This window comes from Marmota monax, unplaced genomic scaffold (genome assembly GCF_021218885.2).
Source record: "Marmota monax isolate L192 unplaced genomic scaffold, Marmota_monax_Labrador192_F-V1.1 WCK01_AAM20220418_F8-fsc01687, whole genome shotgun sequence".
Classification (NCBI taxonomy): Eukaryota; Metazoa; Chordata; class Mammalia; order Rodentia; family Sciuridae; genus Marmota; species Marmota monax.
In genome coordinates, this window is record NW_026694843.1 from 5,098 (window position 1) to 32,554 (window position 27,457).

At 39.5% G+C, this 27,457-nt stretch overlaps 2 protein-coding genes and 1 pseudogene across 2 annotated transcripts; all 3 read left to right on the forward strand.

The window, feature by feature from the left end:
• Positions 1-352: 352 nt before the first annotated feature.
• On the forward strand, positions 353-1,043 carry LOC124080420 (olfactory receptor 7E178-like; annotated as a pseudogene).
• A 16,444-nt stretch (positions 1,044-17,487) lies between these two features.
• LOC124080421 (olfactory receptor 7E24-like) lies at positions 17,488-18,432 on the forward strand (the record flags this gene model as incomplete). Its single annotated transcript, XM_046426344.1, has 1 exon — positions 17,488-18,432. A coding segment is annotated over one exon (945 nt), but the record flags the coding sequence as incomplete, so codon positions are not given.
• A 7,455-nt stretch (positions 18,433-25,887) lies between these two features.
• On the forward strand, positions 25,888-26,790 carry LOC124080419 (olfactory receptor 7E24-like). Its single transcript, XM_046426343.2, has one exon. The coding sequence runs from the start codon at positions 25,903-25,905 to the stop codon at positions 26,788-26,790; it is 888 nt and encodes a 295-aa protein (XP_046282299.2). The 5' UTR covers positions 25,888-25,902.
• Positions 26,791-27,457: the final 667 nt, after the last annotated feature.

Below are 27,457 nucleotides of genomic sequence, written 5' to 3' on the forward strand. Positions count from 1 at the left end.
AATCTTGAGCACCTTCCTGAGCAAACTTGATTTCAATGTTTCCAGAATGAGGGGTGCCTGTTTTATGTATTTTTAAACACTTTCTTTACTTTTTAAAAGGTGTCCAAGAAACATACAAGCACAAAATTTAACCCGTGTCTCTGAGTTCCTACTCATGAGCTTCTCAGAGGATCCAGACCTGCAGCCCATCCTCTTTGTACTATTCCTGTGCATGTACCTGGTCACCATCCTGGGAAACCTGCTCATCATCCTGGCTGTCTGCTTTGACTCCCACCTCCACACTCCCATGTACTTCTTCCTCTCCAACCTGTCCTTGGCTGACATTGGTTTCATTTCTACCAGGGTTCCAAACATGATTGTAAACATTCAAACTCACAATGATATCATCTCCTATGTAGGATGCTTGACACAGATGTCTCTTTTTACCATTCTTGTCTGTATTGATTATATGCTTCTGACTGTGATGGCCTATGACCAGTTTGTGGCCATCTGTCACCCCCTGCATTATGCAGTCATTATGAACTCTCGCTTCTGTGGCTTCTTAATTTTGGTGTCATTTTTGCTGAGTCTTTTGGACTCTCAGCTGCACAATTTGATGATTCTTACAAATTACCAACTTTAAGAATGTGGAAATTTCCAGTTTCTTCTGTGACCCTTCTGTACTTCTGAATCTTTCCTGCACTGACACCTACTCTAATAACATTGGCAAGTATTTTATTGCTACTGTATATGGCCTTCTTCCCATCTCAGGAATCGTTTTCTCTTACTATAAAATTATGTCCTCTCTTCTGAGAATCCCCTCTTTAGGAGGGAAGTACAAAGCCTTCTGCACCTGTGGCTCTCACCTGGCAGGTGTTTGCTTATTTTTAGGAACAGGTATTGCAGTGTACCTTGGTTCAGCTGCATCACACTCTCCCAGGAAGGATGCAGTGGATTCTGTGATGTACATTGTGGTCACCCCCATGCTGAACCTCTTCATCTGCAGCCTGAGCAACAAGGATATTAAAAGGGCCTTGAGGAGGCTGCAGAGGTGGACAGTCTGATCTTTGTCCCTGTGGGGTCTGGTTGCAATGTGTGTGGGAAAATGTAGTAAAGCTAAATAACTGGCCCTGTCAATATGCTTCTTATGTGTTAATTTCCCAGCGAGTTCCATAGTAGAATGGCGCACACTATGTTGGGTGGCAAATTTGGAAAGTTTTCCTACTGGGTTCAAGGATTAATATTGGTAATATGAAGAATGTTGGGGAAGGATGATGGTTATTGTATCACAACAAAGTCTATATTTAATGCCATTAAACTATGCTATTGATGATGACAAATATTTATAATTTTAAAATGCCATAATGAAAATGTTCTTGGGAAGCTACTATGTTTAAAAATTAATTAAAGAATCCAAGAGTGAAAATGGACTTTTTTCACAAAGAATTACTGAAAATAACCAGTTGATGTTCATTTTCTACCCTTATTCTTCCACCACTGCTGTTAGGAAGTCCTTAGTTTGTGATGTGCTCACCTATTGGCCAGCCAGGAGTGCTATGCTTTGAGCCTCCAAGGTCACACCATAGTCAATGACAGCCTGTGCCTCCAGCCTTTCAGCTTGATGGCTCCAGTCAGGTGGGCTGCATCCTGTGTTTCTTCTCACCCTGGTTGTGTCTTAGGAAGCCCCTACCTGAGCATGCACAGATGTCAGCCCTAAAGTTGAGGTGGGAGGCCCCTGGGTACCAGGCATGTGGAATCCACTCTCCTTAGTCACGACCACCTGAGCCAGGGTAAATAGGTAACTGCTGAGGGAGGTGAGGATGGAGGAAGGACCAACATGCAGTGTGGCTGCCCAGAGGGGAGAGCACTGCACAGTGTCAGTCATGGGGATTGAGCATGGAGGCATGTGTGTGACATCCACGGTGGTGGTGAGCATGGCAGCAATGTCACTACAGTTTTCTTTTCCTCCCAAACTGATCCTTCTTACCACACACTGTCATCCTCATGGAGGGAATGTGCTCTTCACACTGTCCTCAGCACTGAGAGATGTCTATGTAGGTCAGGAGGAGGAGGTGGACCTGGATGAGGACAGCACACCAACATATGTTCCTTCAATGAGAGATCCCTGAGTGCCTGAAGTGTGAGCTATTTGCAGATTGTTTAAATTTGTCTGAAAATCTTCACAAGGCATAAGTGCCATGACCATGATATTTTATTTCACAGAATTGAGAGGATCAGAGTTTTAAGTAACTTGTGCTAGCTGTTTAGATCAACTAACTGAGGCTATGATTGAAATGCACTGTGGGTTTGAGGCACATGGCATCTTGGCAGGACAGTGCTGGCAGGTTGTCCCCTCCACAATCCATTTGTGTTTTACATTCTTGTCAGTCCAGGAGAGGACCCTGTTTTTCTGTGTACTTCCCTGTGGTAATTCTGGTGGATTCCAGGACAGAGAAGCCAATGGCATCAGTTGCACCAGCTATGGAAGATTGGCTGATATAAGACAAAGATCTAAGGTCAAGTGGGCACAGATAATGCAAGACAGACCTCCTTGTGTCCCCCTCTCTGGGACACCCTTGCAGCTGCCACATCCTCCTGTGTGCTGATAATCAGCTCACTCAATTTAAATAGGAGACCAAAAGCAGGTCAGGATTTCATTACTACTTGGAAAGGAATAAGACTGTATTCGATATGTACCTGCAGCTAAGAACTCTGAATTCTGTTTACAAATCTCTGATTTTTGGAAAACAGTGAAGAGATTAGTGCATCAGAACCAGAGAGTTAAATTTTAATTTTGGCTTCTGTTGTCTCAGCTGGTTCTTTCTTGAATACCTGGCAGGTTGTTAGTGTCTATGATACTCAGCAATGTCATCCAAGGTGATTTATAGGTGATAGAATGTCATTGAATCCACATTAAACTGAAAATGTGTATTACCTATGTGACTGATATTTGATGAAGGTGCAAAATATGGACAAAATGTTAGATAGTTATTATTCATATGGAAAGGCTAAACTTCATAGTATTCAAGGGAAATGTTTTTGACATGAATTTATTGTTTTGATATTTCTATAATGTTATATTTTCATACTCCCCTTATATAAGTATATGCTGTATATCTGGGGTGGAATGACCATCTGTCTTTCTTTTCTGATACCCAAGAACTTACACCATTTTAGGCACAGAAGATATATATATATATATATATATATATATATATATATATATATATATATATCATATTATATATTTGAATTATATATATTAGAAAATGTATTAAATATTCAATAGGCCATTTCTCTACAAACAGTTTTGCTTTGCTCAGTGGTCTTTCAACACATGAGTGCTCTCCTGTCTGTATCTTCATTCTACTCAGGAATGTCCTCCAGAGTCATAGACAAGATTGAGCAGCTCCTGTTTGTGTTTCCCTTAAACAGGGCCCATACCTCCCTTTGTGAACATCTACAACCTTCAACAATGGCAGAGGTGTCTACGAGCCTAGGAAAACCAAAGTAAGAACAAACAGAAGTGACAGGAGACTCTTAAAACTTGGCCTGAGATGCTCTAGAGAGTTTCACATTGTTCTAAGACTACAATGTCCTTTGACAGTTTTGTTGATCATTAGACCCACTATATAACTGAAGACTGAATGGTTAATTAAAAAAAAAACACAAAACACAAAAACCATAATGACTAAATAAATGCCATTTAAGGGTAGACTTATTCAGGTTCCCAGAGCATATTTTTGTTATTTATACTTTATCCTAATAAGAATGGATGTTAAATATGTATCTTTAAACATGTACAAGTGAAAGAAGTAAATTGAACATACAGCTTAGCTCCTCATTAGTGTTAGAGTCCAAAACTCATGTGGACATACATTTTCTTTGTATTCTCCATTAGTGATGGGAACTCCTTGGAGATGGGGATTTCATGGACCAATTAGTTTAATTATGAGCTCTGTGTACTGATCTTCCAAGGTCATATCATAGTTCATAACAGTCTGTGCCTGCTGCCCTTCCATTGATAGTTCTTGTCCAGTGAGCTGCATGTCTGTACCTCCTCCTGGGGTATCTGCATCAGGAAGCTCCTGAGCACACAATCTGTTCCTCTGGACACAGTTGCTCCTTTGCTGGGCTCCACACTTGGTAGGGTCTCAGGATCAGCACTTCTTGGTCATGACACTGCAGGGAAGCAACGTGACCCAGTAAGTGCAGAGGGGGCCTTGGATATGGGAAGGACTGGGGAAGTAGTTTTACCTCAGCATGAGGACACTCACCACTGAGTATCCAGAAGGGAGGACACCACATGCAGCTTCAACTTGGGGTTGTGGGGTTCAAGATTTTGTTTCAGGTGGGGAGATGAGAAATCTTATTCAAACTGTGCTTTCCACCCACACTGGTTCTAATTCACACAGAAATCTCACCCACAACTGCACAAAATGAGTCCTTCAGAAGTGTTTCCTAAGCTCTAGGAAAGGACTAGGTAGTGATGATAAGGATGATGAAGGGGATGACAGGAGACTAGATCATGAACTGGTGTGCCGGGTTTCCCGGGCTCAGGTGCTGAGCAGAGTGTTTGGTCTTATTTCATGTGCACCATCTCATTTTGTTATATGTGTCCACACTATTATTAGTATATAGAAAAAGGAAAAAATGTGTTTTACTTCTGTAACATGTACTCCATTGTTAGGTGGGAAAGGGTGCAGCCTGTTTGCACTGGGCTGTCTGACCATGAACCTAGGACATCACAGGAGAACCATGGTAGCCTGTCCCATCAGAAGGCCAACCTGACATTTATCTTCCCTGTCACTGCAGATAGAGTGGTGCTCTTCCACTTGGGATTCCTGGGGACCACAGGGCAGAGAAGTGGGGGGGGTGCCTACTTCATGCATCATGTAAGAACAGCCACAGGTCACAGAAGAGATCACAGTAGGGGAGGTTGATAATAATTCAGCACTGATCAGACTCTTTTGATTCCTCCAGAACCTTCTTGGAGCTCACCACATGCTCCTCCATGCTTGTAAAAAGTTGTTTCACACTCAAAGCAAACCTATGGTCAGGTTTTTATTTCATTCATGAAACTGGAAAGGTTTAAAAAATGTACCTGAGGTTTGCCAGTGGTTAAGACCTCTGGACATAATCTGAAAACTTCCTGTTAAGTGGGAAAGAATAAAAACATGTAGTGAATGGGTCTCAGAGTCTGCCAGTCCCACTTACTCTGTCTGTGAAGTTGTGCAGGTCACTAGTGTCTGGATTCAGCATTGTCATCTGGGTTGATTTCTAGTTGACACCCCTTCAGTGAGTAAGGATTAAATAGACCCTGGAGATGCATGTGCGCTGTACTGGGGGAGAACATCTCCTTCCTTCTATTCTGACTCCTGTGCCCCTGCTTTGCTTGGCACAGGGAGGCAGCTAGAGCAAGTCTGTTGAGCACTGAAACCTGCCCCTCCCCCATTTTCCTTACCTTAATTGGCCAAAATCAATCTGAATTAATGGGGTTATTGATTCCTGTCTGTTTGTTCATTCTTTAAGCCATGCCCTGTGGAAACAATGACAACTTTAAAGTGTCTTTCTGTGTCCCTATCACAGTTACAGGTCCTCCTTATTATTTTGTAATATCATTTACAATAGTCAACTTGTATGGGATCATGACACAGATCTTCATGAGTTTAAAAAGGAAATTAAGCAGAAACATAAGGGGCACCTAAAGCTTGAGCCTTCAACTGAGGCACAGATCAGATTCCACATCCTTCAAGGTTCCAGTGTCACCTGAAAATAGCTTTCCTCCATAACTTTGATATTTCCCTAATCATGGAATTCTTAAAATTAAAATCACAATGACCAAATTTATTACCTTCCTTCCTTGTCTTTGTCGCCCCGTGTTTTGGAGATGGGTGTGATTTTCCCTATTTTCATTAAGCAGTGAGTGAGGGAGATGGAGGGATTCACACACTGTGCACACATTGGCAGGTCCTTGTGGTGGGACTGAGCTGTGGCCTTTCTGACCCAGCCCAGGGCACCATCTCCTCTGCTGGATCCAAGTGGAAATACTATCCTTTATAGAAGACAAGATTTTTTCAGGTGTTATCATGTAGAGAATATGCCTGGGTGCAGCAGTGTTTCAATGTTTTGATGATACATAGTAAGACTAAGGTAAACATGATAACAGTTATTTTTAATAGTGACATAAATGCAGCCATTAATAGTATATTTGGACATGCATTTTTTCCCATTGAAAATCAAACACCTCTACTGTGTCAATATCTTATACAGAAGTTCTTATTTGAGTGACATGGAGAGAGGCAGAAGCGTTTTGAAATGGTTGCCATACTAATAAACTGTCCAGTTAAGCAATGTCCATTCTTCAGGTGACACTTTGCATCCAATAGAGACTTTGAAGTCTATCAATGTACTTCACAGATGGAATTAAGACTTCATGTTAATTTATACTAGTAGATTTGGGGGGCAATGGGTATTGTGTTGCAGACAACAGGTTCTTTAGATGGATTTTAATGAAAAACTAGATGGATGTGTAAATGAATACTGACATAGAAAACATTGACAGAAAATTACACCTTTTCAATTCATAATAATAAGTATGTTTGGGAGACAGGTTTGCAGGAGAATGGAATCAGGAAGAAATACTAAGACTCACGTTTCTTAGATAATTGTACAGTTTCTATCCAAGGTTAGTCCTGAGACAAGTATTATCAAATGCTTATGCTTTCATATAGGCAGAGGGTATTATTGACAATAAGAATAGGTAATATTCATGGAGCCTGTTCTATGTGCCAGGATGTTGTTAGACATTGGTTTCCAACTCTAGTGAAAAAGGACCCCTGACCTCCAAATGCAGATATGTTGATTAAATTGGTATTGATCTGATGTCACATTATATGGATATACTAAAATATCCACAAGTGGATATAGTAATAAATGAGACACAACCACTAGATACACAATTGGAAAGGTAAAACATAATTTCTTATGAGAACCAAGATAGGTAATTATTTTCCTATATTTAAAATTTGAAAATTCCCCAGAAGTGTTTACGTTAGTTCTTGTACTGTCCTTTTATGAATTGTTATCTAATTCAAGCACAGTGAGAACTAACATATAACAAACCAGATTTGTCATCATGTGGCTTAAGACAGAGAGCTGAAATCCACACATAAGGAATGACCAGATATCCATAAAGTGGAAATAAGATGGTTGGAAATAAGAGAGAGCTTTAGGGCTTCCCATGGTGCTCAGATCTTATATTTTGAACTTGATGAGCTGAGATCACCAAACCCTGAAGCAGTTTTAACAGGTCAGAGGGAGAAAAATCACAAAGTGTTATTTTGAATATCAGATATTTTCCAGATATTGTATGAATAGAAAAAAAGCCTGTATAAAATTAAACTATTGAAAAGTATTTCCTATCATTTGTAATTTTAATATCATCTACTTTTGCCACATTAATAGTCAGTGTTACTATTGATTAAGTGCATTTAATTCAATCATATTTATTGACATTTGAATTGTGCCAAAGACAAGAATATTTGTTTCATATTACATAATTTTTGAACAGAAATCTTAAACTCACAGAGGAGAGAAGTGAGAAAAATCAACAAATGATGAAACCCTTTCAAGAGAACTGGCTCATAACCTGCTTTCTGACAGTGACCCATCACCCTTAATTTAGTTGTTAGAGAATGGAGCCTCAATGGTATCTTAAATAGAATAAGTCAAAGAAGTTTGTTTTGTTACATACACAAAAATGAAGTAAATTGTCCTGGTTCTTAATTAACTTTCATGAAGATTGCTTTTTCTTACTTGAAAGGTCATTTCTTAATCTCTGTTTTCCTTTAAACCATAGGCTATATTTTATTATCTTCTTGAACTTCTCTCTTCTACTCCTGGGCTTCTAACTTTGCTCAGTTTAATGTCTTCAAATAGGGAATGGAAAGAGGAGTGAATGATGGAGAGAGCCATAGTGAAAGAATGTGCAAGACTGGGTATTGCACTACTGAGAACTATGTTGAGGGTATGTGGATCTCTAGTGTGAGCAGCTTTGTGGTGCATACTTGAATTCAAATGCACACAGAATCAGGGAGGCCTGCTGATGTAGTCTTTTTCTCACTCTCATTGCTTTCTTAAAAGATGTCTGAGACATAAAGAAGTACAAAATTTAACATGCATCCCAGAATTCCACCCCATAGGTCTCTCAGTTGACCTAGACCTGCAGCCCCTCCTCTTTGGACTGCTCCTGTCCCTGTTCCTGGTCACAGTGCTGGGGAACCTACTCATCATCCTGGCCATCAGCTCTGACTCCCACCTCCACACTCCCATGTACTTCTTGCTCTCCAGCCTGTCCCTCACTGACGTCGAATTCATCTCCATCACTGTCCCAAATTTGCTGGTGAACATTCAAACTCACAAGGAATTTGTCTCGCATGTGGGCTGCCTGACGCAGATGTCTCTTTTTGCCATTTTTGGATGTATGGATTATATGCTTCTGACTCTGATGGCCTATGACCAGTTTGTGACCATCTGTCACTCTCTGCATTACCCAGTTATAATAAATTCTCACCTATGTGGCTTCTCAATTTTGATGTCTTTTTTTCTGAGTATTTTGGACTCCCAGATGCACAATTTGATGATCTTACAAATTACCAGTTTCAAGGATGTGGAAATTTCTAGTTTCTTCTGTGATCCTTTTTTTAAAAAGTATTTATTTCCTTTAGTTTTCGGTGGACACAACATCTTTGTTTGCATGTGGTGCTGAGGATTGAACCCGGGCCCCATGCATGCCAGGCGAGCGTGCTACCGCTTGAGCCACATTCCCAGCCCTGTGATCCTTCTCAACTTTTGAATCTTTACTGTTCTGACACCTTTTCTGATAACATATTCAAGTATTTTTTTTTGTTGCCACATATGGCCTTTCCCCATCTCCAGGATCCTTTTCTTTTACTAATTTTATGTCCTCCATTCTGAGGATCCCGTCCTTAGGAGGGAAGTACTAAGACTTCTCCATCTCTGGCTCTCATCTGGCTGTGTTTGTTTATTTTATAGAACAGGCATTGATGAATAATTTGGTTCAGCTGTGTCACATTCTCCCAAAAAGGGTGCATTGGCCTCAGTGATGTAAGCTGTGGTCACCTTCAGGCTGAACCCCTTCATCTACAGCCTGAGGAACAGGGACATTAATGGAGCACTGAGGAGTCTGCAAAGCAGATCTGATCCTATCTAGAATTCTAGATAGGGCAGAAAGGTTGGAGGGAAAGGGAGGGGGCAGGGGATTAGCAAGGATGGTGGAATGTGATGGACATCATTATCCAAAGTACATGTATGAAGACATGAATTGGTGCCGATATACTTTATATACAACCAGTGTTATGATAAATTGTTTTATATATGTGTAATAAGAATTGCAATGCATTCTGCTGTCATTGTTTTAATCAATAAAATAATAATAATAATAATAATAATAATAATAATAATAATAAAGATATTGTGTCCACCCAAAACAAAAAATATATATTCAAAATAAGTTGAAAACTTGAAATCACTGTTCTATGTTAAATAATTTCATCTATAGTAGGTTAACAATACAATTAACCAAGGCAATAAAACTATGTTACAAATGTGACTGTTATAACATTAAAAAAAAGAGAATCCATCTGGTCCTTGGCTTTTCTTGGTTGGTAGGCTCTTGATGATATTTTTTATTTCATTACTTTAACTTGGGTGGATCATATGTCTAGAAATGTTTTAATGTCTTTGATATTTTCTATTTTCTTGGAATATAAATTTTCAAAATAGCTTCTAATTATCTTTTGTATTTCAGACATGTCAGTTTTGATATTTTATTCTTCATGTTGTATTTTAGCAATTTGAGTTTTCTCTCTCTTTCTTTTTGTCAGAATGACCAGGGGTTTGTTTATTTTATTTATTTTTTCAAAGAACCAACTTTTTTGTCAGTTTTTCAATTGTTTTGATTTCATTAATTTCAGCTCTGATTTTAATTATTTCCTGTCTTCTACTGCTGTTGGTGTTGATTTCTTCTTCTTCTTTTTTCCCCTAGGGCTTTGAGACATAGTTTTATTCATTTATTTGTTGACTTTTTATTCTTTTAATGAATGCACTCAATGCAATAAACTTTCCTCTCACTACTGCCTTCATGACGTCCCAGAGATTGTAATATAATATGTCAGTGTTCTCATTTACTTGTAAGAATTTTATTTCATCCTTGATTTCTTCTACTATCCATTCATCATTCAATAGTATATAATTTAGTCTCCATTTGTTACAGTAGCTTGTATTTTTTATTTTATCATTGATTTCTTATTCCATTGTGATCTGATAGAATGTAGTGTATTCTCTCTCTCTCTCTCTCTCTCTCTCTCTCTCTCTCTCTTTTTGTTTTTACTAAGAGTTGCTTTGTGGCATAAGATATGGTCTATTTTAGAGAAAGAGTTGTGATTCTGAGAAGAAAGCATATACATTTGTTGATGGATTATGTATGTGAAGTCTGAATTATTGATTGTATTATTTAGTTATATAGTTTCCTTATTTAGTTTTTGTTTTGAAGATCTGTCCAGCAGTGAGAGAGGTGTGTTAAATTCACCCAGTATTGTTGTGCTGTAGTCTATTTGACTCTTGAAATTGAGAAGAGTCTGTTTAATGTACATAGATGTTCCATTGTTTGGGGCACAACTATTTATAATTGTTATGTCCTGCTTATATATACTTCCCTTAAGAAGTATGAAATGTCCTTCTTTGTTTCTTCTGATAACTTTGGTTTGAACTCTACTTTATCTGAGATGAAAATGGAAACCCCTGCTTGTATACAGAATCCATATGAGTGATAAGTTTTCCGCCCATCCTTTCACCTTCAGCCTGAAAATGTCTTTGCCCATGAACATATTGTTGAGTCTTGCTTTTTAATCCAATCTATGTTTTTTGATTGATGAGTTTAGGCTGTTGACATCCAATGTTATTATTGTGATATGTTTTGTATTCCCTGTCATTTTGATTTATTTCTGGTTTTTAATTTGACTTAGTTTCTCCTTTGATTGAATGTCCCTTTAGTGTAGATCCTCCCTTTGCTGGTTTTCACTGACTAACAGGTCTTGTTTTTGTCTGGTCACTGAAACACAAGCCCTATACTTCTCCTTAACAGCATCTATAAACTTCAGTTACTCAAGAACAATGGCAGACATGTCCATGAGCCTAGGAAAAGTAAAGTAGGAACAGAGGGGAGTGAGAGGAGACCCTCAAGCTTGTTCTGAGACACACTTTAGAGTTTCTCATCATTCCAATCCTGCAGAGTCCTTTGACAATTGTCCTGAGCAGGAGAACCACTATTTTTTAAATGACTGAATGCTTCATTTAAAAAAATGGCCAAATAAATGTAACTAAAGCATATGCTCATTAAGTTCAAATAGCAATGTTTTGTGATTTATATTTATATTGCATATTTGTACTGAGAATAGACATTAAAATCTGATTATCTTTAAAACACAGAAGTGAGAGCAGTAAATTGAGTACATAAAGTCCCTCCCAATTAGAACTAGGTTCCAAATCTTAAGTGGACCTTCATTTTCTTTTCTTTGTCTTCCTGCATTAATGTTGAGAAATCCTTGGAGATCACAGTGCATGGACCAGTTAATTCAATAATGAACTCTATGCATTGAGCTTCCAAGATCCTATTAGTCCACAGTCAGCCTGTGCCTGCAGCCCTCAGTGCATGGTTCCTGTCCAGTGAGCTGCGTGGCTCTGTCTCCTGCTGTGATTCTGCATCAGGAAGCTCCCAGCTGACAGTATATTCATGGGAATGCTGGGCACAGAGTCTGAGTCTTTGTTGGGCACCAGGTATGGGTGGGTCTTGGCATGTGCACTTCTTTTTCATGAGTCAGCAGAGAAGCAGTATAACCCAGTAGGTGCAGATGGAGCCTTGGGACCCTGGAAGAAAGATGGCAAGTATTGTTCCTCTATCAGAAGGACAAACATCACAGTTTGAGTATCCAAATGGGAGTTTTCAGTATGTAAATTTTCATGCATCTTGTTTGAAAAGTTTATGTTTTTATTTTTACTAGGGTATTAGATATCTTATTTAAAATGTGCTCTCCATTCACACTGGTTCTGTTTCCCATAGGGTACAAAATGTGTCCTCAGAAGTGTTCACTAGCCTGGTGCAGCAGTGTGTGTATGTAATCCTGGTGGGTTGGGAGGCTGAGGCAGAGGGTTGCAAGTTCAAGGCCAGCCTCAGCAACTTAGCAAGGCCCTAATTAATGTAGGGAGGTCCTGTCTCAAAAAATGAAAAGAGCTAAGGCTATGGTCCTGTGGCTAGGCACACCTGAGTTCAATTTCTGGTACCAAAAAAGAAAAAAAAAACAGAAAGAATGAATAGAAAAAATATTTCCTAAGCACCATGAAGACTCTGGTGGTGATAACGATGAGGAGGACAATGCCAGAAACCAGAGCACCATGGACTGACGCTCAGAGCTTCCCAGGCTCAGGGGGTGAGCAACATCTTCCCTATCATCAGTTTCATTTCTTGTGCATTGTCCCACTCTGAAAATGCATGACCCATTTATTATTATTTTACAGTAAAGAAGAAACTTTATAATTATGCTACTTGATCTTGTTGTTAGATAGGAAAGACTGCAGCCTGGTTGCACTGGGCTGTCAGACCGTGGACACAGGGCACCACAGGAGAATCCTGTCCCATTCCTCTTCCCTGTCACTGCAGAAAGAGAGCCTTGCCCATGGTGCAGTTCCTTGATGGATTCCTGGTGATGAAGGGCAGAGCAGGGAGGGTGCCTGCTGTATGCACTGTGGAAGAACAACCAAAGGTCACAGGAGAGGTCACAGTAGGGGAGGCTGATGATCATTCAGCACAGATCATGCTATTGGGCCCCTTCCATGACTTCCTTGGACCTTATCATATGACCTTTCATGCTTGAAAACAGCCCTCTAATCTTAAAACAAACCTAATATTATGTCTTTATTTTATTTTATTCTTACGTCACTGGAAAGAACTTAACTGTGTACCTGATATTTAAAATCTTAGGACATAGGTAGAGAACTTTATGTTGGGTGGAAGAAAACAAAAACACATAGCGGATGGGTCTTAGAGTCTTTCAGTCCCACTAATTGTGTCTGTGAAGGAGTAAGTCACTAGTGTCTGGATTCAGCATTGATATCTAAGTTGGTTTTTGTTTGATACAACTGCATTGATTAAGGATGAAATAGATACGTCATGCTCTTACAGGAATAATGAGGAATTTTTGAAAAAATTTTGAGCAAAATAAGATCTAGATATTATTGTTACTGTTAGTAGTGATTAGGTCAATCCTCATGCAACTCAAATAATTTATCCCCTCAAAGTTACAATGTTTCTATTTCTGGATTGGATATTTTTATTTTGATGCTCCACACATCTCTGCTGTGTATTTGGGAAGGTGTCCCTCTTTCTATTTGTGACTTGCTGGGGCCCATGCTTGTCTTGGCACAGGGAGGCATCTAAAACAGATGCGTTCCACATTGAATTCACCTGACCTTTCTTCCCCAAAATGGTCCAAATTAATTTGGATTCATGGACTTCTTGCTTCCAGTCTGTACTTTTATTCTTTGAAGCAATGTCCCATGAAAATCATGGCAAGTTAATCACTATCGTTCTATGTCCTTGTCATGGACATATGAACCCTTCATTTTTATTTAATTCCCTCTAACTTAGTCAAATTTGAGCACTCACAGCATAGATTTTCTAAAGTAAAAGAATAGCAAAATGTGGTAGTACCTGGGGATTCCCTGAAACCCAAGCCTTCTACTGAGGCACATATCAGAGTTTCCCACTGTGGAGTCTCTGGGGTCTGTTTTCAATTTCTTTCCTCAATACTGTTGGCATTTCCCTAATCATACATCTTTTAATTTAAAGTGACAATGACCAATCAGTTATCAAGTTCCGAATTCCCCTTTGGTGCTGCATATGTTTTGGAGCAGGGTGTTGCTCTCCCTCTCTCCTTAAGCAGTTGGAACCTGGAGAAGTGGAGTGATTCTCACACACTGTGCACACACTGGCAGGGCTGTGACATCAAGTGTTGCTCTTATGACTCAAGTGCAAGTGCTTTCTCTTCTACCTGAGCAACATGGAAATATCCTATAATCCAGATAAGATTTCTTCAGGAGTCATTATGCAGAGAATATGTCATGGTCAGCAGTGTTTTGATGACACATATTAAGATGAAGATGTAGGTGAGAATCACAGTCTCTATGTCAAGATTCCTCTGTGTTTCTTCTTTGCTAACAAAGCAATAATTCTTATTTTTCCCTTTTCTCAAAGCCCTCTTTGTAATGTTGAATTGGTATTGGGACAAGATGAAGCTTTGGAAACAAATTGGTAATGTACCTGGGATCCCACAGCTGCCCCCACCCTAGTCTTCTTGGGCAGCTCTAACACTCCAGGCAACCCCCTTCCACCCTAAGGATGCCAGGTGGCTGGTGAGCTTATTAAGAAATGACTGCTGGAGAACTAGGACCTTGTGGCTTTGTCTTGTGATGAAGCAGAGGAGCTGTGCCTGTGAGTAAAGTAAAGGACTGAGGGACTGTTCCAGCAGCTTCTAGGGAAACTTTTCCTATGGAAAACTCCCATGTTCTCTCTCTGATCCTTAAAGATTGCTATATTTTGGTCTATTGGAGAAAAAGGAAACTTAACACAGTAAACTTGTGACACATTTGGCCATCGGATAAGCAGCCAGTATGCATACCAAGACCCTTTTGATTCTACACATCTGGTTCCCCTTCATGGACATATGACTATATTGGGATAAAAACAACTAATATATGTAATTATAATGCTCTTTAAAAATTAAGGGGAGATCAATATGGTGGAGGAAAGGGACTGGGGGAGGGAGGATGCAAGGAAAAGGAAAGCACTAGGGAATGATACATCTCAAATTATAACATTATATTGAGTTCATGTATGCATATGTAACAATAAATGCCACCATTATGTACAACTATCATACACTCATAATAACATGGAAAAACCCAAACCCAACTATTAAGTATAACTATAATAATTACTTTTTTAAATTGGTAAGTAAAAGTAGCTCTTAAAAAGTAAATTTGGACATGAATTGTTCTTTGGAAACCATACACACATCCTCTGCTGATATATTTAGTAGAAATTCTTATTTGTGTTATATGGAGAGATGAACAACAATTTTGAAATGATTGCCATATCTTACTGGTTAAATGATGTGCTTTCTTCAGGAAATACTTTGTGTAGGATGAAGTCTTTGAATAGACGAATGATCTTCACAAATGGAATTAGCATCTCAAGTTAATGTAAACAGTGCATTTCTGGGGCAATAGGTATTGTATTGTGCATTACTTAGATAACATTTAGGTGCTCTTTATGTAATTTTTAATGGAAACCTTTATGGGAACATAAATTAATATTGACATAGAAACATCAACAGAAAATCACACCTCCCCATTTCATGAAGTAGGTGTGTTTGGGAGACAGGTTTGTGGGAGAGTGGAATCAGGCAGAGATAGTAACGTCACAGGGGAAGAGATACTTCTGGAGATGGGTCCAAGGAGTCCCCAGGGCAGGGGGGAGCTCAGCTCTGACCTAGTGAAGTTCCAACTTCCTAGTGAACACCTGAATGCCTGACCAGAGAGTCCACAAAGTGGGGTTCTTGTCATATGTGATGGAGAAGGATTTCAGCAGGAGCTGGACAGAGGCATGGACAGAGGTTTATTTATGAAGGCAGGTACACATGCAAGGGAGAATGTGGGCTGTCTTGAGAGTGAGAGGCAGCCCTGTTTTGGGCAGGGTGTACAATGTTTATAAAAGGGCTGTATCAGGTCCTGGACAGGAGGTGGAGCCAGGGTGGAGCTGCACAATTTTGCACCAGTTTCCCCTGCACTTGTTTATTTCCCCCATATTACAGGGGCATGAGCCAAGGGCATGGGCCAAGAGCATGTTGTTCAAGATTTATAACTGTACTTTCTACATCTCACAGTGAATATTGGATGTTTTCTTTCAGATTCAATATTTCTCTCTCTTTATCCTAAATCCCGAGCTCACTAAGAACTCAAATTTCTGAGGTAATTGTTCAAGTCTCTCTATACAGAGTTAGTCCTTAGACAAGTATTGTCAAATACCTATATTTTAACATAGGCAGTGGGTGTTATTAAAATATGAGAAGGTAATATTCATGGAGCTTTTTCTAAGTGCCAGGATATTGTCAGACAGTAGTTTCCAACTCTGGTGTAAGAAAAAAACCACCTAGGATTTCACATGCAGATATCCTGATTAAACTGATGTTGGTCTGATTTCACAGTATGTGAATAATCTAAAATATCCAAAGATGAATATTAACCTTAACTGAGACAAAACCACTAGTTAGGCAATTGGAAAGATATTTAAAATAATTTTTTATAACCAGAAACCAAGATAGGTAATCATTACCCCAAATTTAGACAAATTAAATCACAGCAAGAAGAGACAAATAATGAACCCATGTTACACTCACATAGCATAAGTGAGAGGATTACAATCTGCATATCAGGAATGACTGACCAGAGTCCACAAAGTAGAAATAAGTATGTTGGAAATAAGAGCTGAGCTTTGGGCCTTTTTTTGGTGATGAAATCTTAAACTGCAAACTTGATGGACTAAGATCACAAAACCATGGAGCAGTTTTAACAGGTCAGCTGGAGGACAGAATCAAGGAAAGAAAAACAGTGAAGAGCTCTTCTATATGCCAGCTATTCTGCTGATATTGTATAGGCTCATACAAATAAACCAGTATAAAAACAAACTATTCAAAGTGTTTATTATCATTTATGTTTTTAATATCATCTCTTTCAGCCACATTTGTGATCAGGGTTACTATTGATTTTGTGCATTTGGATCAATCATATTTATCTAAATTTTAAATGTGTCAAAGACAAGGATATTTGTATTATATTACATACCTTTAAAGAGCAAGCTTTAATCTGCAGAGTAGGGCAATGAGAAAATTAAAAAAATGATGAAACACTTTGAAGACAAGTAGCTCATAACCATGCTTTCTGACTGGGAGACATCCCCCTCAAGTTGTAGAAAAAAGCATAGTAAATTTAAGTGGTTCTTTATAAACTTTCATGAACATTATTTTTTCTTGATAAAAAACTTATTACTTTCCCTGAATTTCCCCTTAAATGGTAGGCTATAATTTCCTGCAATCATGAACTTCTTCTTTCTGCTCCGGGGATTTTAATATTGATCAGTTAAATGTCTGAAATAGGGTGTGGAGAGAGGGGTGAATGATGTAGGTAGCAACAGTGAAAGAGTGTGCAAGTCTGGGTGTCTCAACCTATGTTGAGGGCCCCAACCTATGTTGAGGGCCTGTGGATCTCCAGTGTGAGCAGCTTCCTAGTGAATACCTGAATCCAAATGCATGCAGAGCGAGTGGAGCCTGCTGATGGTTTTCTTTTTTTTCCTTACACTCTTTGCTTTTCAAAAGGTGTCCAAGCAACACAAAAGCACAAAATATAACTCACATATCAGAATTCTATCTGATGCAACTCTCAGAGGATCCAAACCTCCAGCCCATCCTCTTTGGACTTTTCCTGTCCATGTACCTGGTCACAGTGCTTGGGAACCTGCTCATCATCCTGGCTGTCAGCTCTGACTCCCACCTCCACACACCCATGTACTTCTTCCTCTCCAACCTGTCCTTGGCTGACATTGGTTTCATCTCCACCACGGTCCCAAAGATGATTGTGAACATCCAAACTCACAACAGAGTCATCTCCTATGTGGGCTGCCTGACACAGATGTCTATTTTTGGCATTTTTGCATGTATGGATTATATGCTTCTGAGTGTGATGGCCTATGATCGCTTTGTAGCCATCTGTTACCCCCTGTATTACCTGGTCATTATGAACCCTCACCTATGTGGCTTCTTAATTTTGGTATCCTTTTTATTAAGCCTTTTGGAATCACAGTTGCACAATTCAATGATCTTACAAATAACCATCTTCAAGAGTGTGGAAATTTCCAGTTTCTTTTGTGACCCTTCTCAACTTCTGAATCTCTCCTGTTCTGACACCTTTTCTAATAACATTGTCAAATATTTTCTGGGAGCATTTTATGGCCTTTTCCCCATCTCAGGGATCTTTTTCTCTTACTATAAAATTATTTCCTCCATTCTGAGGATTCCATCCTCAGGTGGGAAGTACAAAGCCTTCTCCACCTATGGCTCTCACCTGGAAGTTGTTAGCTTATTTATAGGGACAGGCTTTGGAGTGTACCTTGGGTCAGCTGCATTGCCTTCTCCCAGGAAGGGTACAATGGCCTCCGTGATGTACACTGTGGTCACCCCCATGCTGAACCCTTTCATCTACAGTCTGAGGAACAGGGACATTAAAGGTGCCCTGAGGAGGTTGCCCAGCAGGATGGCCTAAATCTCAGACCTTGTGGTGTCCAGTTGCAATGTGTGTTGGAAAATTCATTATAACTAATTATCAAGTTGGGTTAATCTGCCTCTTCAGGAACATTGATGGGTTTAATACCACACGTGATGTAAGTGTAATGCCTGCAGACAGTGATGGGGAGGAATGTTTGGGAGTTCTTCATATTTGGAACAAAGTATCACTTTGAAATAATGAAAGATTTTTGAGATGGTGATGATGAATATTTCAAAAAAATCTATGTGATCAATAATGCTTATCATGATACTTGAGAATGGTTAGAAGGAAAGTTTTTTAACTTCAATTTACTGCAACAATAGTAATATAAAGCTAAAAAGTTTTTTTAAAGAAATGAAAAATTTATAGTAGAGAAGAGCCTCTTCCTTAATAGAGATAAACTGATAAACATTGATAGTTGTTCATTTTCTGCTCCTTTTCTCCATCATTAATATTAGGAAGCTCTTAAGAGTTTCTTATGTGCTTTAGCTACTTGGTAAACTAGGAGCCTTATGCACTGAGCCACCAAAGTCACACAGTAGTCAACAACCAGCCTGTGCCTCCAGCCCTTCAGCTTGAGGACCCCAGTGAAGTGGGTGCCATTATGCATCTCTTCCTGCTGTGGTTGTCTGTATCAGGAAGCACCTAATTGATTGTGTGTTGATACCCGGAGGCTGAAGTCAGGACACTGGGCACCAGGGAGGTGAGGGCTTTGGACCTGCCCTCCTTAGTTCTAATTCAGCAGAGCCCCAGTGTGAATCAGGAGCTGCTGTGGAAGGGAAGGGTGGAGGAAGGGCATTGCATAGCATTATTTCTTCCTCATCAGGAGGAGCATGCACTTTGTCTACCCAGATGGGAGAACGAGGTGCACATTGTCAGGAATGAAACTGTGAGTTCATATGCTTTGTTGTGGTGAGTGCAACAGAAAGCTCATGGAAAGTCCTCTTTAACTGCCTCCTGACTCTTCCTGCCACACACTGTCACCCACAAGGGGAGAAAATGCATCCCTTTAAACTGTGTCCTCAACACTCCATATGGTCTGTGAAGGTGATGATGAGGATGTGAATGAAGATGAGGATGATCTTTTGTTGGGGATTCTGAATGCCAGGTGCTAAGCTATGTACTATATTTAGATTGTTTGAATTCACGTGCAATGTCTTCCCACAGCATAAGTATCACCCAATTTTATTTTAGAGAACCGAAATGAGCTTAGGTGTTTATGTAACTTGGGCTAGGTATTCAGATTGAGTTACTGAAGCCATGTTTGAAATGCTGTGTGGATTTGAGGCACATGGCATTTGGGGAAGCCATTGCTGACAGGTTGTCCCCTCCACAAAACAATCATGTGTTTCTGTTTCCTGTGACTCCAAGATGGGACCAATTTTTTTGTGTACTTCCTTTGGGATTTCTGGTAGATTCCAGGACAATGCAGTCATGGGTATCAGTTGAATCATTTCTGCAAAAAAGTCTGAGCTGAGACAAAATCTAAGGTCAAGTCAGCACAAGTAATCCAGAACATCCCCCTGTGTCTCCAACTCCAGGACACACCTGCAGCTGCCACATCCACCTGTATATTATAATTAACCCTCTTCATCAAATAGGAGCAAAGTAGGTCTGGATTTCATTACTACTCAGGGACTTTAAAGGGTTAAGAATGTACCAGAGATTCTTCTCTAATTAAGACCTCTTTATTCTGCTGAAAACTTTCTAATTGTTGAAAAAAAATGAAAAAGATGATTGCCTCAGACCCAGAGACTCACAATTTAATTTTGGCTGCTGTTGGCTGGACTCATCCTACCTTGAACAAAGTGCAGGTGCTAGTGTCTATGATACTCAGCAATGTCCTCCAAGATGATTTCTAGTTGATACAGCATCATTGAACCCAGATTAAACAGAAATTGTTTCTTCCTGTGTGATTGATATGTGATGAAGTTGTAACATATGGCCAAAAGAAAATTAGTTATTATAAATATAGAAATGCCAACCTTTATTATTCAAATCAATTATCCTGTGACCTATTATTGTTTTCATATTTCTGTAATGGTACAGCTTCTTATTCCCCTTTCATATGTATATACTGTATGTGGGGTGAAAAACTTTCTCTTTCTCATTTCTGATTTCCCAGAGCCTCTACCATGTTAGGCACAGAGAGATAAAAATGAAAACTATGTTGTTAAACATTGAATAGACCTTTGCTACATTCACAGGTCCTGAACATGCTCAAGTGGGGTTTCTACACAGTGGTGCTCTCCTTTCTATACCTTCAATCTACTAAAAAATGTCCCTACAAGCAGGAGATGATATTGAGCACCTCATGTTTGTGTCTGTGGCATGAACACAGAAGCCCCATACTTCCTCTCAACAGCATCTGCAACATTCAATTACTCAACATCAATGGCAGAGATGTTCATGAACCTAGGAAATGCAAAGCAGGAACAGAGGGAAGTGAAGGAACCTTAGAGCTTGGTCTGAGACACAATTCAGAGTTTCACATCATTTCAATGTTGCAGAGTCCTTTGACAATCCTTCTGGGCAGTAGACCCACTGTTTTTTAAAAAACTGAATGTTTAATTTAAAGAAAACTTAATGACCAAATAAATGTCACTCAAGTGTATACTTATTATCATTCAATAGTAATTTTTATATTTTTCTTATTTATATTTTAACCTAATAAAAATGGAACTTGAAAAAAAACAAAACAGAGAAGTGGTTCCATTCCAAGTTTTCTAAGAAATCTCCATACAGCTTTCCAGAGTGGTGGCACCAATTTGCAGTCCCATCAGCAATGTATGAGTGAGCCTTCCCCCCCCCCCACATCCTCTATTTGTAGATTCTTTGAATTCATGTGCAAAGTCTTTCCATGGCATAAGTATCACATAATTTCATTTTAGAGAACAGAAATGAGAAAGTGCATGTAACTTGGGCTAGGTATTCATATTGAATAACTGAAGCCATATTTGAAATGCTGTGTGGATTTGAGGCACATGGCTCTTGATAATTGCCATTCTGACCAGAGTGGGATTAAATCTTAGAGTACTTTTGATTTGCATTTCTCTAATTGCTAGAAATGTTGAATATTTTTTCATATATTTGTTGATCAATTGTATATCTTCTGTGAAGTGTCTGTTCAGTTTCTTAGACCATTTATTGTTTGGGTTATTTGTTTTTTGGTGTTAAGTTTATGGTATGGAACCACCTTTTGACCCACCTGTCCCACTCCCTGGTCTATACCCAAAGGACCTGAAATCAGCATACTACAGATACACAGCCACATCAATGTTTATAGCTGCTCAATTCACAATAGCTAAACTATGAACCATCCTAGATGCCCTTCAACAGATGAGTGGATGAAGAAAATGTGGCATATACACAGTGAAATATTACTCAGCCTAATGGAGAGCTGGAGAATATTATGCTAATGAAATAAGCCAATCTCAAAAAAACCAAAGGCCAAATGCTTTCTCTGATATGCAGAAGCTAATCCATAGTGGGTGGTGGGTAGGGGAAAATGGAGTAACTTTGGACTAGGCATAGTGCAGTAATGGGAGGAGGGTGGGAAGAATGGAGGAATGAGATGGACATTATTACCCTATGTACATGTATGATTGCATGAGTTGTGTGATTCTGCATCATGTACAGCTAGAGAAATTAGAAGTTGTCCTCTGTTTGTGTACAATGAATTAATTGAAATGCATTCTGCTTTCATGTATAACCAGTTAGAACAAATTAAAAAAAGAAAAAAACAGAAGTATTTAAAAAACATAAAATGAAAGAAGTAATTGATTATGCAAGTTTCTTCCTAATTACAGCTAGGGTCCAAATCTTAAGTGGATCTTCAATTTTTCTTCTTCATCATTCTGCATTAATGTTGGGAAGTCCTTAGAGATGGGCATTGCATGGACCAATTAGTCTAATTATGAGCTCTGTGCATAGAGCTTCCAAGGTCATATGCTAGTCCACAATCAGCCTGTGCCTGCAGCCCTTTTGCTGATAGTTCTTGTTCAGTGAGCTTCATGATTCTGTCTCCCTGCTGTGGTTCTGCATCACGAAGCTCCCAGTTGACAGCATATTCCTGGGAATGCTGGGCACAGAGTCTGAGCCTTTGTTGGGCATCAGGTATGGGTGGGTCTTGGCATGTGCACTCCTTATCATTACCAGGCAGAGAAGCAGCATAACCCTGTAAATGCACTGGGAGCCTTAGAATTACAAGTATTGCTTCTGCATCAGAAGAACAAACATCAAAGTTGGAGTTTCCACATGGGGGGGATTTCAGGAGGTCAAGTTTCTTGTATGGTATTTGTGATTTTTTAAAAAATACTTTTCTGTGCTGTCATATATCTTATTTAAAATGTGCTCTCCACCCATGCTATTTTTATTTCCTATAAAAATATCACCTATGACAGCAAAATTGGTCCTTCAACTACATTTCCTAAGCTCTAGGAAAGAACTGTGGTGGTCTTGATAAGGATGATGAGGGGAGGACAGAAGCCAGAGCATCATGAACTGACTTTCTGGGCTTCCCAGGCTCAGGGGCTGAGGAACAGATTTTGTGTTATCTGTCTCACTTCTTGTGTGTCCTACTCTTATAATGCACACCTCATTTATTATTATCTTACAGTAAAAGAGAACTTTATATGTATGCAACTTGTTCTTGTTTGCTAGGAGACAGCAGCCTGGTTGCATTGGGCTGTCAGACCATGGATGCAGGGCATCATAGGAGAATCCTGGCAGGCTGTCCCATCAGCAAGCCCACTAGCCATTCCTCATCCCTTTCCTGCAGAAAGAGAGCCTTGCCCATGGTGCTCTTCCTGTGAGATTCCTGGGGAATCACAGGGCAGAGAAGTGGGGGGCGCTTGCTGAATACACTATGGAAGAACAGCCACAGGTCACAGGAGAGGTCACAGTAGGGGAGGCTGATGATCATTCAGCAGAGTAATGATCATTCACTCCTGGACCCCCTCCAGAACCTCCTTGGAGCTCACCACATGCTCCTCCATGCTTGAAAACAGCCCTCTCTATTTCACAGCAAATCTAATATTGGGTCTTGATTTTATTCTTACTCATAAAACTGGAAAGAGTTCAAATGTACACCTGATATTTAGCTGTAGTTAAGACCTCAGGATCTAGGCAGGAATCTTTATATGGGGTGGGAGAGAATAAAAACATGTAGTGGATGGATTTCAGAACCTGTCAGTCCCACTTCTTGTCTCTGTGAATTAGAGCAAGTCACTAATGTCTGGATTCAGGCTTGTTATCTGAGTTGATTTTTCTGCTACAATTGCAGAGACTAAGGATTAGATAGATACTTGGTCTTAGGGAATAATATGGGACATTTGAATAAGTTGTAGGCAAAATAAGATCTAGATATTGCTGCTGTTAGTAATGATTATGTTAATCTTCATGCCACTCAAATAATTATCCCCTACTCAAAGTTTACATTTTTCTATTTCTGGATGGGATATTTTATTTTTGAATCTCCATATGTATTCACTGTGTATTTGGCTGAATGTCTCCCTCTGTCTTGCTCACTGGGGTCCATTTTTGTCTTGGAACAGGGAGGCATAAAAAATAGATCTCTTCAACATTGAATTCACCTCATCTTTCTTCCCCAAACCGAACAAAATTAATTTGGATTAATGGACTTCTTACTTCTGGTATATGACTATACCACAGTGACTTCCATGTGATGTATACATAGAAAGCACCAATAAATCATAACAAATAAATAAGGCAAAGGAAGATCAGTACAGGAGGGGGAGGAGAGTGGGGGAGTCAGGAAGGGGGGATTAGGGGAGAGAATGGGGATTGAAATGGAATAAATCAAGTTCCATGGGCATATGATTATATTGGGATAAACACAACTACTATGTATAAATATAATGCTCTTAAAAATCAAAGGTAGATCAATATGGCAGAGAAAAGGGACTGGTGGAGAGGGGCATGGGAGCGAAAGAAGAAATACTAGGGAATGATACTGGACAAATTAAATCCTTACATTGTGTGTATGTATGAATAAGAAACAATAAATCTCACCATTATGTGCAACTATAATACAATAATGATATGGAAAAAATGAACCCAACTACTGAGTGTAAGTATAATTATGATTTTCTAAATTTGTTAAATATATGTAGCTTTGATGTAGTAAACTTGGACATTCAATGTTCCAAAAGGTTATAGAGAATTTCTTACTTGTGTGATATGGATACAGGAACAGAATTTTTGAAATGATTGTCATATTGAAAATCTTACTGGATCAAAGATATCCTTTCTTGAGGAAATGCTTTGTGTAGGATGAAGTCTTTGAAGTAGAGGAATGTTCTTCACAAATGGAATTAGCATCTCAGTTAATGTAAATGGTGCATTTCTGGGGAAATAGGTATTGTTGTTCACTACTTAGATGAGATTTAGATGCTCTTTAGGTAATTTTTAATGGAAATGTTTATGGGAACATAAATTAATATTGACATAGAAACATCAACAGAAAATCACACCTCCCCATTTCATGAAGTAGGTTGTTTGGGAGACAGGTTTGCAGAAGATTGGGATCAGGCAAAGATACTAATGTCAAAGGAGAAAAGATGTTTCTGGAGATGAGTCCAAGGGCTTCCCAGGGCAGAGGGGGAGCTCAACTCCAGACCAGTGGGGTTCTTGTCATATGTGATGGAGAAGGATTTCAGCAGGAGCTGGACAGAGGCATGGACAGAGGTTTATTTACAAAGGCAGGTACACATGCAAGGGTTAATGTGGCCTGTCTTGAGGGTGAGAGGCAGCCTTGTTTTGGGAAGGGTGTCCAATGTTTATAGAAGGGCTGTATCATGTCCTGGACAGGAGGGGAGCCAATGTGGAGCTGCACAATTTTGCACCCCTTTTCCCTGCACTTGTTTATTTTCCCCAAATTACAGGGGCCTGAGCCCAGGGTATGGCCAAGGGCATGGGCCAAAGCTTGGAGCAAGGGCAAGGGCATGGGCCAGGGGCATAGGCCAAAGGCATGGGCAAGGGCATGGGCAAGGGCATTGGTAAAAAAACATGCTGTTCAAGATTCATAACTGTGCTTTCATGACGATTGCTTTTTCTTAGTAGAAAAGTTATTATTTTTCCTGAATTTTATCTTAAACAGTAGGCTATATTTTATTGTGATCATGAACTTCTTCTTTCCTCTGCTCCTGGCTTTCTAAGTTTTCTCAGTTCAATGTCTCCAAAGAGGGTGTGGGAAGTGGGGTGAATGATGGAGAGAGCAACAGTGAAAGATTGAGCAGGACTGGGTATTGCATTCCTTAGAACTATTGAGAGCATGTGGATCTACATTGTGAGCAGCTTCCTAGTGAATACCTGAATTTGAATGCACACAGAGTGAGGAGCGCCTGCTGACGGGTTTCTTTTTTTTCTTATACTCTTTGCTTTTTCAAAAGGTGTCCAAGCAGCACAGAAGCACAAAACTTAACACACATTTCAGGGTTCTATCTCATGGGACTCTCAGAAGATCCAGACCTGCAGCCAGTCCTCTTTGGACTGTTCCTGTGCATGTACTTGGTCACAGTGCTTGGGAACCTACTCATCATCCTGGCCATCAGCTCTGACTCCCACCTGCACTCCCCCATGTACTTCTTCCTCTCCAACCTATCCTGGTCTGATATCTGTTCAATCTCCACTACGGTCCCAAAGATGCTCATGAACATTCAGACTCACAGCAGAGCCATCTCCTATGTGGGCTGCCTGACACAGATGTCTACTTTTACCATTTTTGTCTGTATGGATTACATGATTCTGACTGTGATGGCCTATGACCGGTTTGTAGCCATCTGTCACCCCCTGCACTATTTGGTCATGATGAACCCTCGTCTCTGTGGCTTCTTAATTTTGGTGTCATTTTTGTTCAGCCTTTTGGACTCCCAGCTAGTTATTTTGATGATCTTAAAAATTACTAACTTCAAGAGTGTGGAAATTTCCAGTTTCTTCTGTGACCCTTCTCAACTTCTGAATCTCTCCTGTTCTGACACCTTCTCTAATAACATTGTCCAGTTTATTCTGGGAGCATTTTATGGCCTTTTCCCCATCTCAGGGATCTTTTTCTCTTACTATAAAATTGTTTCCTCCATTCTGAGGATCCCATCTTCAGGGGGGAGGTACAAAGCCTTCTCCACCTGTGGCTCTCACCTGGCAGTTGTTGGCTTATTTTTAGGGACAGGCTTTGGAGTGTACCTTGAGTCAGCTGCATCACATTCTCCCAGGAAGGGTTCAGTGGCCTCCGTGATGTACACTGTGGTCACCCCCATGCTGAACCCCTTCATCTACAGCCTGAGGAACAGGGGCATTAAAGGTGCCCTGAGGAGGCTGCACAGCAGGACGGTCTAATCTCAGCCCCTGTGGGGTCCAGTTGCAATGTACATAGGAAAAGACATTAAAATGAAATATCTAGTTCTGTTAATCTGCCTCTTTAGGAATATTAATGGCTTTAGTTTCTCACATTTTAGTGGAATGACTCTAGCTAGTGTTGGGAATGTATTTTTGGAAATTTTTCAGATTTGGAACAAAGTATCAGCTTAGAAAAATGGAAAATTTTAAAGTTAAGGGAAAGTGATTGTGTCATAGCCACATCCATGTGATTAAGACTGCTGATCTACATACTTCAGAATGGTGAAAATAATAACTTTTTAAAACCTCAATTTATTGTTTTTGCAACAATAAATATAGGAGTGTAATAGCAATAGTGAAAATTCTTGAATTGTGGAAGTCAATCAACAAACCTACACCCATATATTATATAGTAATTCTCAGTTGTGCAAAATGGAGAGGCATAAGAATTTTGAATATATTGCCATAATAATGAACTTACAAGTTTAATGACATCTCTCTAGGTACTTCTATGCATCTGTTAAAACATTAGAAATGAATGTTTGTCTTTCACAGATATGCTGAAAAACGCTTGTTGCTGTCAAGTACTACATTTCAAGGTAGTAAGTTTTGTGTTCTTGATGATTTAGATGATGTTTAGGTTCTTTTTTGTAATTTCTTGAGAAAA